Source organism: Lipophrys pholis, assembly GCF_963383615.2.
Source record: "Lipophrys pholis genome assembly, chromosome: 16".
NCBI classification, from domain to species: domain Eukaryota; kingdom Metazoa; phylum Chordata; class Actinopteri; order Blenniiformes; family Blenniidae; genus Lipophrys; species Lipophrys pholis.
This window is the reverse complement of record NC_137634.1, coordinates 20,808,339-20,821,202: the sequence shown is the minus strand read 5'-3', so window position 1 is coordinate 20,821,202 and position 12,864 is coordinate 20,808,339. Positions and strand designations below refer to the sequence as shown.

The following is a 12,864-nucleotide window of genomic DNA, read 5'->3' as shown; positions in this document are numbered from 1 at the left end:
AGATCGGTCCCCACAATACATAGAAACACGTGTGTGTGTGTGTGTGTGTGTGTGTGTGTGTGTGTGTGTGTGTGTGTGTGTGTGTGTGTGTGTGTGTGTGTGTGTGTGTGTGTGTGTGTGTGTGTGTGTGTGTGTGTGTGTGTGTGTGTGTGTGTGTGTGTGTGTGTGTGTGTGTGTGTGTGTGTGTGTGTGTGTGTGTGTGTGTGTGTGTGTGTGTGTGTGTGTGTGGGTGGGTGGGTGGGTGGGTGGGTGGGTGGGTGGGTGGGTGGGTGGGTGTACACGTTTTGTTTTTTAATTCATGGGGCTTTGTGTCATTATTTAGCATCAGTAGTTATATTACTTCAGGATACTGAAATATATTTGTGCATTGTTTTTTGAGTTAATGTGAAGGTTTAATGACATGTCAGAAATACTCAATGTCACTGATGTGATCAGCTGCATTTAACTGATCACTCAATGTCGCCGTCTACATGTTGAACTCTGTACTGCTTCGTCTCGTTTCAAGGCGAAACTCAGCAGAGCAGTGAACCGTCGGGGCCGCTGATCGATTCGTCTCGGTCTGCAGGAAACTTCCGGAGTCTGCAGATCAAGAAAGTACAAGGACAGTGGAATATAAGGATGATCTCAAATGAGCCCTACACACTGAAGGTCATAGGTGAGACGGCTGATAAAACCATGACATTTTTACTGCTTTAGATTTTGCTTGTATTTTTAGCCCCAATGGTCATTTCTATCTGTGGCCATCACACTTTATGACTTTTCAATCTGAGTGTCTCAGGAACTAATACTTATACAGTATTAGTAATACTTATTCAAATACAGGACGAGTTTCTCTCACACTGCTCATTCATTTTCTCCCATCATTACTTGCAGGTCAGAGTCCCATTGACTTCTTGTTTGACTTTGTGGAGGCGTCTCAGGATGTGTTTACCGGATTCGATCCTCTTGAAACGCGCCCCAGAGCTGGTAAAAAAACAACAAATTGTCAGAATTTCATGATTCTGGTAACGTCACACGTCGAGATCAGGTGTAATGAACCTGCTTGTGTTCTTCACAGGGGTGAACGGCAGCCTGTTGGTGACCGTGACGGGCAGTTCCTCCGCCACGGTCACAGAGGTCACGCTGGTCGGGTCGTCCGGGTCCGAGGAGATTCGAGGAGCCGCGTCGCCACAGGAGGGCGGAAACTTCTTGGTCCAGGTTGAGAGGATCCCAACGGAGGAGTTCATGGTTCGGGTGAAGGGAGAAGACGACAGTTTTCCCTCCAGCACCTCAAGAGTAACCTTCCAAAGGCAGTCACCCACCAGCTTCAGGTCCTCTAATGTGACTATTACTGTGAGTATCCGTCCCAGACTTCACATTTAGAGGACGAACAACAATCTCGTCTGACTCCCTTTTAACGTTTCAGGCCGATTCAAACGCCGTCCTGGACCCAGCAACAGAATTCGCCGTGCCTTTCTCTGTCGTGGCCAGTGGCGCCGGTGGAAACTTTACCATCCGAGCCACCAACAGCAGAAGCTACGCTTCAACGTTTCCAACCACTTTGTCCCTGGAAAGTGGAAGTGCTAATGGAACCGTGACGCTCTCTGCGCCGAAGAACACACCGTCCGGTACCGACGTCACCCTGACCATTGAAGCCGAGGCTCCAGGAGGAGGAGACAGCAACTACATCGTGCTGCGAATTTCTGTCGTCAATTCGGTAATGCCACCATGGGGGGGATTCAGGAAGCGTCCACACATCCACTTGTCTTATTCCGTCGATCCGTCCAATATGTCTATATTATCCAACTCGGGGTCATCGCAGTCCATCACACTGCACACATTGCTTATCAATTAAAATGTTTTTTTTCTTGTCTTTTAACTCTGTTCATGTTTGTCTTTTTTCTTTCCTCCCCCTCTCAGGTGACTGACTTCACTGCGCCCACGTGCCAGCAGGTCAGCCTCCGGGAAAACTGCCCTGAGAGCTGCAGCCTGTCCACATGGGAGGTCATTCTGCGGGTGACCGACGGAGGTGGAGGCACGGGGGTGGAGCGCGTCCGCCTCACACAGGGCAACGGGACTCTGAACACCAGCTTGGAGGCCGGAAACGAGAATGTCACGCTGGCGACCTACAACTCGTCCTGCTGCGCTCCTGAAATGGCGCTGCAGTTTGTGGATCGGGTGGGTAACAGCGGCACCTGTTCCTTCAGTATCCTGGAGGGGCTGCAAGGGGCTCAGTCTCACTCCACCAAGGTCACGCCTTCACTCTTCCTCTGCCTCAGCGTGGTGACACTGGTACTGCATGTACTGACAGAGGTGGGCAACAAATGACCCAATATCCAGAAGACGAATGGTTAAATTTGGAGTCCGTCCGTCCCCCCCCCCCCCCCCCCCCCCCCCCCCATGGCAGTCGAGCAGCCAGTGTGTCTGTCTGTGTAAAGTGCTTTTGAGACTGCAGAAGCAATGAAAATGCACTCAATTAAAATTAATTTACAAATCAAAATATTCACACTGTTTGCGATATAAACAAATATAAATTTGACACCATCCTAACACATTTTCTTTCCCAGATTTTTATTCATTTTCTGATCAGGGCTGCTCTTGACTAGGCTGGCCACGTCTAGAAAAAACAAGTCGACACGCTTTGTTGTACAGATGATATTGTTGTTTCACCCCCATATTATCACAGTATTTTGCATATGTTCCGCTTTATTTCTGATTTTTGAACATTAAAGAAAATATATCGAGAGATGGGCAGTCCACAGGCACATGGCCCCGATCCCCAAACTCACCACCTGTAACATAGTTGATTTCAAGGGTGATGGAAGGAAGACGGTTGCTTTAGCCACATTTGAACTAAGTGTCGGTTCAAATTTGTCAAAATTACTGTAACATTAACTTTACAATATCATATGCATATTGATTAGAAATATAAACATGCAATCAGTCCTATAAATATCTGGTATTGCGTTAACCTGCTTTTTGATGATCTAAATGGGTTGTAGTTCACGTTTTTTAAGTTCTTTTCCTTGCTTTGGATCGCTCCCTAGTGGCCAAAACTCCAAAATGCACCTTGAAGACTTTCGTTTTGACAACCCAGCTGTTATTGAGGCTTATTGCCAGTGTTACAAAGATATTTTGCTCACAGAAAAAGGAAACTTGATGCCCTTTTTGTGCTGCCAAGCTGTTCAGTGAATGTACTCTTCTATTTATAAGGTGATTAAAGCCCAATAACTAATCTGTGGAGGGGCGAAGACCTGCACAGGTGAAGTTTTCTGCTTTTTTAATAACGGCATTAAAAACAAATGAAGATGTGGTTCTTTTTTTTTTTTTAAAAAACAGTTTTTATTGTCATGTGTCGAATGTAGAATCTTTTACAGAATTGCTGTGCTACAAGCTTAACATTTTATACCCTCCTGTTTCATCACTATTTACATTTTGAAAAGTTTCTAGAGAGATTCATGTAAATAAACTGGTCATCTGGTGAAGAGGGCGAAGCAACTACAAGTGTGATGATTTGATTCTTTTTTTTTTTTTAACGCTGCAGGTTTCAAGGCTGAAAGTCTTTTATTGGCTCTTGACTTCTGTGTCCTTCATGCTGTAACTTCATCTTATTTCCCAGGAACAGTCTCGACTCTCTTCAGCCCTTAAATCTAACCTGCACCGGCTCATCAAACACACTGCTCTCTCACTTTCTCCTTGCCCTCGTCTCACTCTTTAAAACCACTCTGCAGATGAGAATATAATGAAACACATTGCTGTAACAGTAAAGGCACATTCTGTCAAAACTGGAATCAGGATTATTGTGCCGTCAAACCCAAAACAAGTGCTTGTGGATGTAATTTTGTCAAATTTCTCGGACGATCAAACGTCAACGTTCATACACATAAAAACCTTTGAAAGGGGTATTTAGAAGAGTGAATCCCTGTCAGTGCAAGGGGGAAATACATTTTTAATGTAATCTTAATTCTGAAACTTGGACCAGTTCTTCAGAAGTTCGTCAGTCAGTGCCGTTGGTGTACTGGGAAAGCTTATTCTCCAAGTCACAGATTCTCTTCTCCTGAGACAAAACTGTGGCCTTCAGGTTCTGCAACTCCTCCAACAACCTCTCAAGCAACTGAGGCTGGACGAGAGGAGAGAGGAGGAGCGGAGGAGAAAGGGGAAACAGAAAAGAGAAAGGAGGGTAGTTACAGGAAGGAGGACATGAGGATGATGAGAAAGGGGAAAATAGGTCAAGGACAGTGAACAACCAGAGGAAATAAACCAAAACAAAGACGGGAGCTTTGGGGGAGAAAAGTTCAGGCAGGTACAAATAGAGGAGAGATAAAAAAAAATAAAAGAAGGTTAAAAAGAGACAGAAAATATATAACCAGATTACTGTCTGGAAAGTGAACTGTGATGGAATTATGATTCTTTGTAGATATAACATTTTGAATTATTTCCATTCATTACATTAATGAATAAAACTAAATAAACATGAAATATTTCTGATGTCTGATTAAATCATAGGAATATTGATCCACTATATTCTCATGATCTGAGAATCTGTGTTTAAGAAGAGTGATGTTAAACTCACCGGCAGGCTGTTGGTGTCCAGAGTGGACATGCTGCGTCGTGTGGTGGGTCTCGAGTCCAGAACGTTCTTCTTGGCCACTTTGAGCTCTCGGCTCTTCGGCGGCATGTAGCCGTGCCTCAGGGACATCAGGATGGGGTCCTCGTCTCGACCGTCCAGCCACTCCTCGGGCTCCATGGCGGGCTCGGGCCCTGCTGTGTCCGGGTACAGGTCGTCCTGGAACAGGTCCGACTGCGCAGGAGAATTAAAATGATTTCGTTTTTCTTTTAAATATTTTGCCTCTTCAGCCTCTGTCCTTCTCTGTGAGGATGATAAAGAGAACTTAAGAAACTAGAGTTTAAAAACAATATCCCATAAGATCCAAATTTCAAAGAGAAAGTATTTAAAATTAATTGTGATATATAAAAAAAATGTAAAAACTAAATGTGCATAATATAATGATTAAATCAAGCATGGACTTCCATCATTCACATCTTAAATATTCACAAAAAAGTAACTCAATAATACAGACAACTCATTGTTTCCAAGTTATTTTCCCGAGACACGATGAATTAAAAAGCGTATGAAAGCTAATCTAGTCATGTCCCATCTTTACAAGCATCTATCTTGCCTCAGAAAATGAAGAGGAAAAAAAAAAGAGTGTCTCTTTTGAAATACCTTATACAGTATCATATATTAACCAGAAAGCTGCAAGTCATGCTGCAAGTTTATGTTTTTGTTGATTATAAGGACGCACACTAACTTCAAAACTGATTAAATTTGTGATAACATCAATAGTTGGAAATTGTAGACTTGGGAATTGTTACAGCTTTAACATTTGCTTCTGTGTTCGTCCATAGCCGCTCTGACTTCTCTCATCACGAGGCAGCGGGCTACAGAAGTCATTGTCAGAAGTGAAGAAAATGCAGATCATTACTCGGCACTGAGGCTGAATTCACTGACTGATTGTACCACGTTCAGTAATCTTGTAAAACTTTGTCTTTTTGAACTGTTTTGGTGCTTCATCATGTGCTAATGTGTTTAACTTACACTGAAATTTAGTTATTTATGGTTATATCACATGTGATTTGTCGCTTGCTTTTAACTTACTAATCTTTACTGCCGTCATTTCCCAAATGTATTTGTTAATATTAACACTTTCCATGTCTGACAGTGAACTATAATATATGCTTAAGATGCAGTATGAAGATCCAAAGTGACTTAAAACTAAAGTCCTTACAGATTGCTCATCTGAATCTGTTAAGTTAGTTTCTGTTCGTGTCAGAGTGATGAGTGTGATCAGTCCCACTCACTTTTCTGGGCACCGTCATCGTGATGGGCTCGCACTTCTTGTCAAGCAGCTTAAATAACCTGCGAGGATGAAAAGAGATGAGATGGAGCAGCAAGAAACAGACAAAAGGGAACACACATTAGCGTTTCATCCCGTCGGGTACATCATTGTGCGAGTATTTATGACATGATTGTGCACGTGATGTGGATGAAGTGTCAAAGAAACTGCATCAATATCCAGACGACAGAGGTGCTGGGAGAAGCCGAGGGAGAAGCCGAGGGAGAAGCCGAGGGAGAAGTCTCTTACCGAGCGATCTCACATCTGGTGACGTCCACTCCTCTCTTTGGCATGAAGCCCATCCCTCTCTGAGGCTCTTTACTGCTGAAGGTGTTGAGGTAGTGAACATACGGCGGCTCCTCTGTGATCTCAAAGTAACGGATACTGCTGTCCCCCTACGAACGGAGAAGGATAAGACACACTCATATCAAACACTTAAACATACTGTCGATATTGAGGCGGGAATTTCAAACCCGTCGCCACCGGGAGCGTTAAATGGACAGACAGGAGTCTGCGTACCTTTCCACACAGGTAAACCATGTTTGCGTCTGCGTCGTAATACGGTAACAAGACTCCGTTACTTGTGTCCAGCTCCAAAAGTGCAATAGGCTCCTCGAAATTTGTCTGTTGAGATTTGAAAAGATACAAAAAACCTTACACGACATAACATTACATTACTTCTGATCGAAACAGGCGCCAAACAGATTCCGTGGAAATCGTTTTTTTTTTTTTTACCGGGTCCCACAGGCCGAGCTCTCTCTGACTCATCCTGGTGAATCCTGTGGTGAAAATATTTCCGTCTCTGGTGAAAATGGCTCTCATTGGCCGGATTCCCTCATGTGGAGCCAGACGTTCCTGTTGGTCAAGAGTCACCGTTTACTCATACACATCTCAATTGGAATTCAAGACTCACACGTTTTTATTTTTATTGATTATTAATTTGATTAGAGGTAGTGGTAGTAGTAAAGGTAGTAGTAGTAGTAGCATCTTTAAATCCCATTTCCTCTTTGTCAAGTAGCTCCTTCCAGTTTATATAATCCTACTGTATGTTGTGATTTATGGTGTCAAAAGCTTCTGCCAGGTCTAGAAATATCCCAACCGTATCCTGTATTGGGAATACGCCATTTCCTCCATTGAATATTTTTGTTTATACTGAAATCATACGGATTTTCTTAGAGTAATATATTTCAATTAAGTCTGAATTTGCATATTGAAAACTTATTTTCTCGTCCCTTAGTTTGGTAGTTTGGTAAAGGAACCTAATGTGTACATTTTCTTCAGATTTCAGTCTTCACATCCAGTAAATGACACAAAATAAGAGGCTAAAGCAGAAATTTGTCCGTCATGCGTGGAGAACACTCAACACTTCCACCGCTCATCCCACAAATGTATTTGCCTCAAAAACATGGAAACTAAATCAATTATTTTTTGTCAATCAATTTTTTTTTTTTTTTAAACAAAGAAACAATCAGTTCAGAATGAAAAACGTCAAAGAAGAAAACATTTTGAACACCCTGATGTATTATCGCTGCCCCACATTTCCATCGCACTCGGACTCGCACTCGCACTGAAATTCCACATGGACCACGTTCCAACAGGCCTGGGTGTGCGAGGACACGTTCATTTAAATTGGTCTTCATTGTCTTTTTATTGCAAACGTTCCACTCCATTTCCCCACAAGCAGCATCTACAAGTGTCGCAGAAGAAATCAGGTCTCATCAGACTAAGCAACACGTTCAGCAACATGCTCAGAGAAATTCTGAGTGGTTGTTTGAGTTACTGTTTTCTAATCTATCATCTCATCTGGTGATTGTCCTCAGATATCTGGCATCCACAAGGTATTTTGTTCCAAGGCAACTGCTATTTTCTCTTTTTCACACCACCTCTCTCTCTAAGCCCTGGAGGTGTTTGTGTGTGAAAATCCCAGCCGGCTAATGAAATACTAAAACCGGCCCATGCTGAGTACAAACCAATCACCTTTCATCTCCATTCTCATCCTCAGTATGAGCTTTATAATCATCTTGATCGTGTCTCGATAGAAACGTTGAGTTGCTGCCGTGGTGTTTGTGATTTCTACTCACTCACCGCCACCACCTCCCTCTTGCGGGGGTCGCAGACACGCAGGCGTCGGTCTTTACAGGTGGTGCAAAACAAGCTGCCGTTTCGGTTCCAGCTGATGCTGTATATGAGGTCCGGGTGGTCGTCCATGGAGAGGAGGGGCTCACCCGTCCCCACGTTCCAGATTATTATCAGATTATCACTGCCTGAGGGTTTGACAAGGTCCAAAAAAAAAAAAATCGAATCAAGCGTCAGTCCAATACGTAGAGAAGAAATGAGCGTGTTTTGGAGCGTCTCTATCCCACCTGCTGAGAGGAGTATGTTGCGTGCGGTGGGGTGCCAGCTGACGATGCCGACCCGTTTGGAGTGTCCCTCTAAGACCACGATTGGGTCGGACAGGGGGCGGATCAGGGAGTGATCCGGGATCTGCCACACCTGCAGAGGACACAGACGGTGAGGGGGGGGAACTGTTAATGGCACAGCACACAAACACTGCAAAAAAAAGAATCGTGTTTAGTATTTCCATCCCTCCAGATTCTGGTCAGGAAATATCAACGTGTGAAAAATGGAGTCAGCAATCAGTAAATAATCATCTAAACAAGCACCAAAGCACAACGTCTTCAGTGTAAATCCTTTTATGTTTTACACATATTTTAAGATCCAGATCAAATAAAGTCAGAAAGAAAAACTGACCTAGATTATAAAGAAAAACTAGTTCCAAATCACAATAACTGTAATGTTTAATTTCACAAATGTTATTTTTAACAGCTCAAATTATTAAGAATTCAGGTATTCAAGACTAATTAGCAGACAAAGGAACTTGATCATTAACATGCAGGAGTTGCAAATTATCCAACGACAATTTTAAGAGGTACATTAGATTCAGAAATATATTTTTTTTAAATAAAAATATGTTTTAAAAAAAAGCCTTGAATGCCGGTATTACAGCACCTGGTTGTTAGTTGTGCATATATGCACGGTCAAATGTCAATAATAACACTGCAAAATCACTAAATCCTTTCAAGTATATTTGTGTGTATTCAGTTAGGTCAAGGCGTCAAATCTCATTTCAGTTCAGAGGCAAAATGAAGCCCAACTTCATCTTGAGTGAGCCGGACCAGTAAAATAGAACCATAACAAGCTTTAAATTTAAATTTAAACTACATTGAAATGTGCAGAAAACGTCCGTGTTTGGTCGGTTGTATTCGAGTCTCAGTGTTGTGTGGTGTCGACCACTCTTAAGAAGATTATGGTAAACAGTCAATGGCTTCTTGGAAATCTTTTCAGTTTACTTGGTGATTTCCTGGATTGGACTGGAGCCTCTTGTAGGTTGATTTTGACCAATGAGTCCACAATCATAAATCACAAATGTTACCAAGATAAGCAAAAAAGACGTGATATGTAATGTTTTAAACTTGTTTTTAGGGTAATTCTACTGTCACTCATTTTTACTGCGATAATAATAAAATGCTGAGCGAGGTGAAACGTGTGAACAATGATCGAAGCTATTTATATCTGAAGTGTTAATTGCTGCATAAATTCCATAATGGTGGCAAAGTAGCACGCATCTATCAAAATCCGCACGCGTGTGCAGCTGCAGTGCACAATGTTCTGATAAAACACAACTTCCTCATCGCCATCACTCAAATCACCTTTGTCCAGTATTTTTAAAGAAACATTTGTCAGGATTCCCGCTGCTTTTTTCAATGCGTGTCTATGAATGGTTAACATATTTGTTGCACGCAGTGCACAGCTGATTCTAATGTACAGATATGTGTTGGTAAGTATTCTGTTTATGCTCTAACTTTAGGTTGGCCGGTCAGTGTGTGTGTGTGTGTGTGTGTGTGTGTGTGTGTGTGTGTGTGTGTGTGTGTGTGTGTGTGTGTGTGTGTGTGTGTGTGTGTGTGTGTGTGTGTGTGTGTGTGTGTGTGTGTGTACTGAAAATGTAGACACATTCACAGCCATGGCCAGCATAGGGTTACCAATTAACAAGCATGTGCGCACACACATACGGATCAGCCAGAACATAATGACCTCTTCACTGCAGTAACAGACTCAACAGACTGTGATGCAGTGTGTATTCTTAAACTCGTCCAGCAGTAACTTCTGAGGCGATTACTTCGGTTAGGTCACAACGTTCACCTCTCCACCTGCTTCAACTGTTTTTTTAAATTAATTCTGACTTCTGACACTTTTGCAGATGGTCTGACCCGGTCAGTCAGAACGTCACAACCTTGCATTGGTAAAGGTTGTTAAATTCCTTCGCCAACCAAATTTGGGCGACCAACAAAAAGTTGCTTGAGAAGGTTATGTTTTCGTCTGCTTGTATTTATTTATCAATTTTTTTATCTATTGGTTTGTATGTATGTATTTTGACAAAACCTACTCACCTTAATTGCATGAAATTTTCAGGGAGGATTTCATCATCATCATCCAAAGACCAATTGATTCGATTTTGGGACGTTAACGAGAAAACCGTTTCCGAATAAAACCCCAAAAACTGCATTAAAAAAATACCCTATACAAAGCGGATGAGAGAGGCACCTCATGGAGGAGTTCAAAGGAGATTGTGATGTTTGTGATCATGATGTAAAACATGAGCGCTTTGAGATGTTTGTTGATGTGATTTAGCGCTTTACAAATAAAATTGAATTGAATTGAATTGAATTAAAATATATGCCAACCATGATTAAATCTGTTATACTGATGGAAACTAAACCAGGAGGGCAGATCAGTGGAACAAGACCAGAAACCACATAAACAAGCCTGGAAACATATTTCACATTGACATCATTGAATATTGCAGCAGTTGGCTGCGATGTGGCCTTTCCAGTCCACTCTCCACTCGGCGAGTGACGACTGATCCACATATGCTCAGGAGCACACACACAGACGCTGCTCTCTCCACACCCACACGCTCATAAACACACTCCGGTGACCCTTTTCACTCCACACAATGATCACTCTCTGTGAACCGAGGAGGATGACATCACACTGATGGCCTTTCTGTGGCAGCAGCGCTGCAGAGACAGCTGCAACTGTCTGTACACACACACACACACACACACACACACACACACACACACACACACACACACACACACACACACACACACACACACACACACACACACACACACACACACACACACACACACACACACACACACAGCAGCAGTCAAGCAACGTCCACGCAGCTGCTGCCACAGAAGAAGCAGCGATTCGATCACTCGAGAGCACAAAGATTTCTGAGCCGAGAACAAGTGAGCAGATCTGTTCTCACTGACAACTGCTTGGATCGGCTCGGCTCGGCTCGGCTCGGCTCGGCTCGGCTCGGCCACACATGCTGAGAGATTACAGCGACCAGGAAACGTCACGCCAGACACACGCAGACACACATGTAGAGTCGAGTGGCACAAATATCAGTTTGAATGTGAACAGAGGAATAATCAATACACCGATTCTCAAGGAAACTCAAGTTTGACACTTCTGGGAGAGTTTAGGAGAGAAAGAAAGAAGTAAAGAAAGAAAGGAAGCCACGGAAGAAGAGGCAGATGACGAGGGTGAAGGTGAAGATGAATAGATGAGGACGAGGAAGAGGAGCGGATGACTGCCATGACGCAGATGACGAAGAGGAAAAAGAGGAAGGAAAATGTCTTTTTGACGTCACGTTGAAACAAACATGCAGCAGATTTTTATTTCATTATTCCATGTAAATTGTTTTGGGGAGATTTTGTGAAGCTTATTTAGTAAAACAGAATAAACTTTCAGTGGTTTTATAGACGAATCCACTTCTGACTGATCATCAGATAATAATGAAGAACCTTCAGCAGCTCCTCTCAACCGGCATCCTGCATTCAGACACTCTACTTTTGTTCTCTATCATCTGTTTTCTAACGCTCTTATAATCCAAGTCGGCTTTTTCGTTGCAGATCACCAAGAACACAAATAAAAGAGCAGAATTTGCATATAAATCAGGTCAACCTCAGTAACTAAAATGTAGTGCTATGCAGGACATATTAACGCCACAATTCACTGAGCCAAGAATTAAAAAAAAAAAAAGTTTTTAAATCACAGTCATGGAGTTCTGCTGGAGGCTTCACAGCGCCCCCTGCCGACTGGATTCTGCCATGAGATTCAGAGCCTGAGCGATGCAGTGGTTTGTACTTCAGCTTCACAGCAAGAAAATCCCTTTGATGAAGCCATATAACCATTAATCAATAAATTAAGATAATGAAAACCTTTTAAGTTGAATATTTGCACACTAGTGCAAAGAGGGAGGAAAACATTTACATTGAAATCAAGATCTTATATTAAAAATCCTGAACAAGTTGAAAATTTTGAAGAGAAATATCAACATTAAGCCATTTCTAAATGGCAAAAATACTACGTTTGCTTGCATCACTGACACTCCTTGATGTGAAAGGTTTTACGAAAGAACCGTAATCCTGAATAAATATATAAATAGCAGTAAATGTCTTTCTAATGTTCACACTTTGTAATGTAATCCTGCATGCTGGCCCAGGAACAGATGTTGTAAACCCCTGGATTAGTTCATCTTCTTCCAAAATATCAGGATCAGCTTAGCGCATGTTCATCTTTTTGTTCATTACGTCTTGATTTAAGTTTTACTATTGGATCTTTTGTAGAATAGATGAACTTCAAAATAAAAAACTGTTCTTTATTCGTTTTTCATGTTTTAATCATATCTGCCTTAACAAACAGCAAAGAAAGTAGATTTTCTAAATATTTCCTTTAGTGGGTTTGATGTGATGGCAAAAGGAAATTACGACCACAAGCAACAGAAGATCATTCCAACCCTTCAGCTTACATATCCTGCATGCTTCACCTCCAGAGAGCCTGCTGGGGACGCTGCCTGCATACCAACACACCTGATGGAGGCACAGCGGGGACACAACGGGGGGGGGGG

At 42.4% G+C, this 12,864-nt stretch overlaps 2 protein-coding genes across 4 annotated transcripts in view; one reads left to right on the top strand and one right to left on the bottom strand.

The window, feature by feature from the left end:
* LOC308122034 (von Willebrand factor A domain-containing protein 7-like) overlaps positions 1-3,481 on the top strand; it is a 32,205-nt gene extending 28,724 nt beyond the window's left edge. For all 3 annotated transcript variants that reach the window (XM_080483639.1, XM_080483640.1, XM_080483641.1), the window contains 5 exons: positions 506-655; positions 874-966; positions 1,058-1,332; positions 1,406-1,696; positions 1,900-3,481. In XM_080483639.1, coding sequence (XP_080339765.1) covers positions 506-655; positions 874-966; positions 1,058-1,332; positions 1,406-1,696; positions 1,900-2,307 — 1,217 coding nt within the window. In that variant the 3' untranslated portion in view covers positions 2,308-3,481. The remainder of the gene's footprint in view (positions 1-505; positions 656-873; positions 967-1,057; positions 1,333-1,405; positions 1,697-1,899) is intronic.
* coro6 (coronin 6) overlaps positions 3,225-12,864 on the bottom strand; it is a 17,743-nt gene continuing 8,103 nt past the window's right edge. Inside the window, exons 4-11 of the mRNA XM_080483642.1 lie at positions 8,240-8,369; positions 7,962-8,140; positions 6,612-6,731; positions 6,396-6,500; positions 6,126-6,271; positions 5,842-5,899; positions 4,553-4,780; positions 3,225-4,099 (exon numbers count right to left, since the gene is read on the bottom strand). Coding sequence (XP_080339768.1) covers positions 3,977-4,099; positions 4,553-4,780; positions 5,842-5,899; positions 6,126-6,271; positions 6,396-6,500; positions 6,612-6,731; positions 7,962-8,140; positions 8,240-8,369 — 1,089 coding nt within the window. The 3' untranslated portion in view covers positions 3,225-3,976. The remainder of the gene's footprint in view (positions 4,100-4,552; positions 4,781-5,841; positions 5,900-6,125; positions 6,272-6,395; positions 6,501-6,611; positions 6,732-7,961; positions 8,141-8,239; positions 8,370-12,864) is intronic.